General features: G+C 36.0%; 2 protein-coding genes across 2 annotated transcripts; one reads left to right on the forward strand and one right to left on the reverse strand.

The window, feature by feature from the left end:
* Positions 1-110: 110 nt before the first annotated feature.
* Positions 111-1,333, forward strand: LOC110384468 (small ribosomal subunit protein uS2m). The gene is made up of 3 exons (XM_021345757.3): positions 111-276; positions 399-482; positions 620-1,333. Exons 1-3 carry the CDS (start codon positions 258-260, stop codon positions 1,261-1,263), a joined length of 747 nt encoding a protein of 248 aa, XP_021201432.3. The 5' UTR covers positions 111-257; the 3' UTR covers positions 1,264-1,333.
* LOC110384466 (leucine-rich repeat-containing protein 58) lies at positions 1,302-6,166 on the reverse strand. Its single transcript, XM_021345755.3, has 4 exons — positions 5,513-6,166; positions 3,356-3,572; positions 2,422-2,611; positions 1,302-2,079 (listed from the first exon to the last, which is right to left on the reverse strand). The coding sequence occupies exons 1-4, from the start codon at positions 6,001-6,003 to the stop codon at positions 1,904-1,906; spliced, it is 1,074 nt and encodes a 357-aa protein (XP_021201430.1). The 5' UTR covers positions 6,004-6,166; the 3' UTR covers positions 1,302-1,903.
* Positions 6,167-6,172: the final 6 nt, after the last annotated feature.

Consider the following 6,172-nt stretch of genomic DNA (forward strand, 5'->3'; position numbering starts at 1 on the left):
ATAATTAAATGAAATGAGTAGAGATGTCAGAAAATAAATATAAAATTTAGTCGATTATTTGCATAGACAATAATGTAATCATCATTTTACATTGTACGTCTCTAAAATACTATACTCTATGCATAACCTCTTTTGCAGTGCATTTCAGCTGTCAGATTTGGTTAATATTAATGTTTTTTTTATCATAAAAGCTTATGAATTAAACGAGAAAACTAATTATAGTGTAACAATTAAACTACAGTTAAACGAACTGCAATATGTTCTCCAGCTGCATAAGTATGTCTAACTCATAAAAACGTTATTGATATAAAAATTGAGTTACATATTATTTTGTTTTACTATTTTTACAAAAATCCTTTAAACTACCTAAGTCAACACCCCATAAACTTAATTTACAGAACATCGCGCCCTCAGGCGTACCGTGCCACTGTTACGATACAATTCAACTGCCACAGAACCTGTTGCATCTCCTGTCAGTGAAGGTAATTTGCAAATTAAAGCAAAATAAAATACTAATAAATTACTCTTAAGTATCTATAAGTTCTGCAATTTTATCAATTTAGTTGCTAAATATTAAAGCATGATTTTGCCCTGACACATCAAACTATTTCCATTTCAGACCAAACAGCTACAAAACAAATTTTGGACCATCCAGATTATTTCAGCGTTCACAATCTATTCACAGTCAAAGATTTATTTGAAGCAAGAGTGCACTATGGGCATAAGGAAGGTTCACTTAACGATTACATGAGGCCTTATATCTATGGATCCAGACTTGGCCATTTAATATTTGATTTAGACATAACTGCAGAACATTTAAGAAAAGCTCTCAACTTAACAGCTCATATTGCCTATAGAGGAGGGATTATCTGTTTCTTTAACAGAAATGCCTTAAATGCACACTTGGTTGAGAAAACTGCTCAAGAATGTGGAGAATATGCTCACACCAGATTTTGGAGGGGTGGTATATTCACCAATGCTAACCACCAGTTCGGGGCTGTGACAAGGTTGCCCGATTTGTGCATATTTTTGAACACACAGAATAATATTTTGAACCAGCATACAGCTGTTAGAGACAGTGCTAAAATGCTGATACCTACAATTGGTGTTGTAGACACAAACTGTAATCCTAACCTGATCACTTATCCAGTACCTGGTAATGATGATACTCCCGCTGCCATTGAACTGTACTGCAAATTATTCAAAGCTGCCATATTGAGAGGCAAAGAAGAAAGAAGGAAATTTTTACAAGAAAATAATTAAATTATAACATTTGTAGGTAAAAGTGTAATTAAAGTTAGTTATTTAAAAATAAACTTTTATTTCAAAATAACTGTTTACTAAAGTATTTATCACATAATATTGGCACATACAAGTACCTAAGTCTATATGATATGTTAATCATGGTCCCCATATTTTATTACCAGTAAATATATAGCATTATTGAAAAAAACCGACATTGATGGTTAAAAGCAGTAAACATGAAAAATATTAGTTACAAATATTGTGAGTCTAGAAGACCATTGAACTTTGGTACTAATTTAATCAATATCAAAAGTTGTTAGCTGAATAGGTTAACAATAACAATTTAATAACAAAAAATATTTTATAAGGTACAATTTTAGACAGTGATTAATTACAAATATGCAAAATGTTAAAATTACGATATTTCATCATATTTCTTATCTATGTCTCTCTAGCCATTTTTACACAGCACATAAAAAGTGTAAACAGACTTTGGAATAATACATATTTTTAAGACATATCATGCATTATGCTAATTACATTTCTTCATAGTTTTTATTTTTGAACTTGTTTACGTATGTAAGTGTAGCTTAGGTAAAGGTACTATGTAAATAAGATTACAGTGGGCCAGAGATGAAATAGACCAAAGCTGTTATAGTCAGCCCAGAAGAACTTTCCTCATCATGTGAGGATGAGGATTGCTGTCCACCTCACGACTCTCCCAGCTTCCTGTAATGCACTTTGAGCTGCATAGGTACTGCAGTAGTGGAATGCGGTATTTGCCACAAAAATCGACGAACTTGATGTGCTCCACGCGGTTGTCGAAAAAGACGCCTGTAAGTAGAATTAGTGTGTTACAAAAAATGGTTACCAATCCTTTGGCACAACTGCTTTGAACAGTCAATTGGAAAATTGCACCAATAAAATAAATTGCTCGTGTGATCACCGGTCGGCAATATACGCTACTGTGACTATTTATAGGCAGCCTGTCTTTGGATGGCCGTCGGGCGTCATAGCCTCAATATTGACTCTGAAATACCTACAATTATTTTGTTAGGTACTAATCAATATTATAAATTCAGGAACATTCAATCTGAGAATATGAAACAAATGAAAAAAACCTCTTCATTTTCGTGTCTCCTATAGAAGTAATTAGAAGTAAGATATAACAACTACCTTTGCATTTAGGATTGACACAACATTGAGCAGCTCCAAGGTATCTCATCAGGGTGAGAGGTACTTCTCCAGGTATTATGGGGATCTCATGTAGCTTGATGGTACGCCCAGCCAGTTCCAACAAAGATGGCGGTTGCAAAGTCATGTCTCTGACGAACCTCACTACTAGGGGGTTGTCGCGGAGACTCAGCTGTAAATTATTAGATACTTTATACTGATTGTGGTACCTAACCTACTAATTACTTTATGCCTACTCAGTTTGTATCAGTAAAGAAGTACAGTTATCGCCAAAGTTGATGGTTGTAAGTACGGTTCGCAAAAAAAACAGAGCTCAAGCATCTATGATGTGGCACATAAATATGGGGCCCATAGGATTGTCTACTTCAGACATCAAGTAACGAAAGCAGCTAGCAAATCAGTAGCTAAGCATAAGCAACAATACGTTCGTATGTTTAACAACTTAGTTATAAAGTAGCACATATGTATTAAAAACCCACATACAAAGTAGACACATGCATATTCATTATAAATTAACAACTTCATTGTGTCGGTATAATTTAAGTAAAATTACTTATGTATTTAGTGAGTCACCTGTTGTTATAGAACACGTTCGATATTAACTTAAACACTCGCAGTGTTTTTAATATTAGTTATTTATACAGAATAATTTCCCAGTTATGACCATAGATAGTAACTTATGGGAATAGGTAAGCGCATTCCTTACAACAATAAGCCTACGCCCTATTAAAATAGGTAAAACGTTTCGTCGAACAATAGACATACCTACCTATACAGATGACTCGTCCCATAGGTATGTACCTACTTAGATACCTACGTTAACAATAGCATTACAGGGATCACTGGACTCTAGAAATTCATTCAAAAAGATGTGTTCCTATTATAATTTAAAAATGGCGCGTAGTTCCATACTTACTTCCGCCAAACATTTTAATTTAATTATCTGTGTAGGCAAAGTCTTGAGCCTGTTCTTGTGGATCAACAAAGATCGCAGTTGATTCAATCTAGCTATGCTCGCTGGTAGTTGTTCTATAAGGTTGTCGCTCAAAACTAAAGCTTGAAGCCCCGTCAGGTGTCCGACAGACTCAGGAACTTCGGTAATTTGATTACCTCCTAATGATAAAATCTGTAAACTGTAAGGGAAAACATCCATTAGAAATTATGGGGACTACGCATCCCATACACATATTTTAACCAAGATAACAAGGAAGTATTGGTAGGGGCCATTGGGCCCTTGTTTGGCCAACCCAACTACCTATATCATACTCCCGTTGGCGGGTCTTTTACTTAAAAATATTACCATTACCACTTAAATCTACGCAGTACTTAGGTGACCAAATAAAGCTTCTATGTATTTTTGAGGCTCCTACAACCAAAGCAAGGCTCGCAAACCTAACTAACCCAGTCACACGTTGGGTCTTTTACTTAGAAATATTGTTATGATTAGATCTACTCAGTGAGTGACCATATAAATCCTATTTTCGAGGCCCCTGCAAGCAAAGCAATGCACACAAACACATGACCAGTTTTGGTGATATTATTTCACACACGGTTGTTGCAACAAGCAACCTTGAAATTTTCTTAGTTACGTATGTATGTACGTCAAATTCTTACAAAATTGACTTTAACAATGAGTGTCGATACTTTTAGATTAAGATCGACAGGTGATGCAATTAAGTCCCCCTCAGTTAATAACCACGGCTGGCTAAAATTAGTCCATGTTGAAACCTACAAAAATTTACGGCTTTTCCTTTCTTAGTCCTTAATTTTACCTAAACTATGATTATTAATAAGACCGAGTGGATAAGTATTGTGCCGTTTATTGATAGAAATGTATCCAAGCTGTGTCCAAGCATTCTCTGACGAAAAACTCCCAACAAAGCTAGGTATCTATACAGATACTTAGGTACTGATGCGAGAAAAAATACGGCGCAATAAAGCTAATCTTCTGCAGTTTATTGAATTGCAGCAGCTCTGTGGTACCTACCTAGGAACAACCTGTACCGATTACCTATGATAGCAATATCTAGTTGACACGGATAAGTATTTACCCGTGTACGTACTCTACAACATGTAGCACCTACCTACGCATTAGCTTAAAAATATCTTCACTTCCAATATTTTTGTACCGTCTAGCCAGAGCCACTAAATAAACGATAACAACTCAATACCTACCCATATTTTATCTACGTCGTCAGTTGGCAGAGATGTAGCGCTATCATTTAGCACATAATGGCATGATACAGCATTTTGATACCCAGAGAAACTGTAGTGTTTGTCTGTTTGAACCGACTGATAACGAAAATTATATTATCAGGTCTGACATGATATGCGAAATTGCTGTCGACGACGCAGAGCCAGAGATAATAGGGAATTATTTGTAAATATATCATGATTCTAGTGAATGTTTTTTTTAAATAAAATTAGGGTGCGTGTAGATACAAAACTTGACAACATAAAAAAGTAATTGTAACGTATAAAGCTACAACGTCTCGGATAGGAAGTTGATTTCGAGGAAGGTACTATGCCCAGGATTTATACAACATAGATACAAGTATATTAATTCGTTAGACCGTCGTTATACTGAATTTAATAACGACCCTAGCAGGTTGCAGACCTAAGTTACCTACAGTCTCTAACTCACAGAGCTGAGTGCAAGGTATCATCCAAAACAGGATGTTATCTACATACACAGAGAAGTAAGAAGGCAGTTAGTTCGCAACGGGCGATAGCCATTTAAAATAGCGATTAAAACCGTAATTTGGAGCATTAATTAAGTGCTTAACTAACGAGTTGACCGGTATTTTGTTTAAACGAATGTCGTCACTGTTAAATATACACCTATCCACAATGACCCGTACGTAGGTGATTGATTAGACAAAGAAGTTCAATGTATAATGTTTATAAATTCACCAATGTTATTATTAAGCGTAGTGTGCATTGTAGATGATAAATCGATTATCGCACCTGTACAACTATGTGACTAAATGTTACGGTTAACGCGTAACTATAACGGAAACATCTTTAAACAAAATAAACATTAATAAAATGAGAATGTAGGCATATTATTCACCTGTTCAGTTTCCATATGTCCTTTGGTATGTTGACTATATTGTTGCCACCTAAGTAAAGGTATCTAAGAGATATTATATCTAAAACTTGCTCTGGGAAGAAATTCAGCTGGTTTCCGCTCAAGTTGAGCTCTCGTAGCGAATTCTTATTGCTTAAAAACGATTTGGGAAGTGATTCATTGGTGAGTTGATTATGTTTTGCTATCAGCGAAGTTAGCTGACAATGTTTGAAGATATCGGGTAGTGTCGTCAGCCTGTTGTTGCTCACATCCAATATCTTCAAGTTGCTAAACCTGTTTATCGTCTCAGGCAGTGCCTTTATCCTATTGTTGTAGAGGAGTATAATCTCATAATTTTCTGCGCAATCCTTCTCGTCAACAATGCTTTTTAGTTCCGATGATAGACTGAGCGTTTCCAATAGTTGATTCGACAAATCGAGGGTTTTCTGCTCCCTGGTGTCACTGTCACAGCTATCCGATGTGTAACATTCCATGTTTGCTAACTGCGTCGCGATACGGTGGTCTTAGTATCATTTGATGTGGTACAGTAAATTAAATCACATCGTATCCAAGGTGTATGCCAGCCGCTTGCGGACCGCTCGCCTCCTACGCGGCGCACGCGCAACTACGCTTGTCTACTCTTGAGAGCGATATCGTCCGCTT

Source organism: Helicoverpa armigera, chromosome 16 (genome assembly GCF_030705265.1).
Source record: "Helicoverpa armigera isolate CAAS_96S chromosome 16, ASM3070526v1, whole genome shotgun sequence".
Lineage (NCBI taxonomy): Eukaryota > Metazoa > Arthropoda > Insecta > Lepidoptera > Noctuidae > Helicoverpa > Helicoverpa armigera.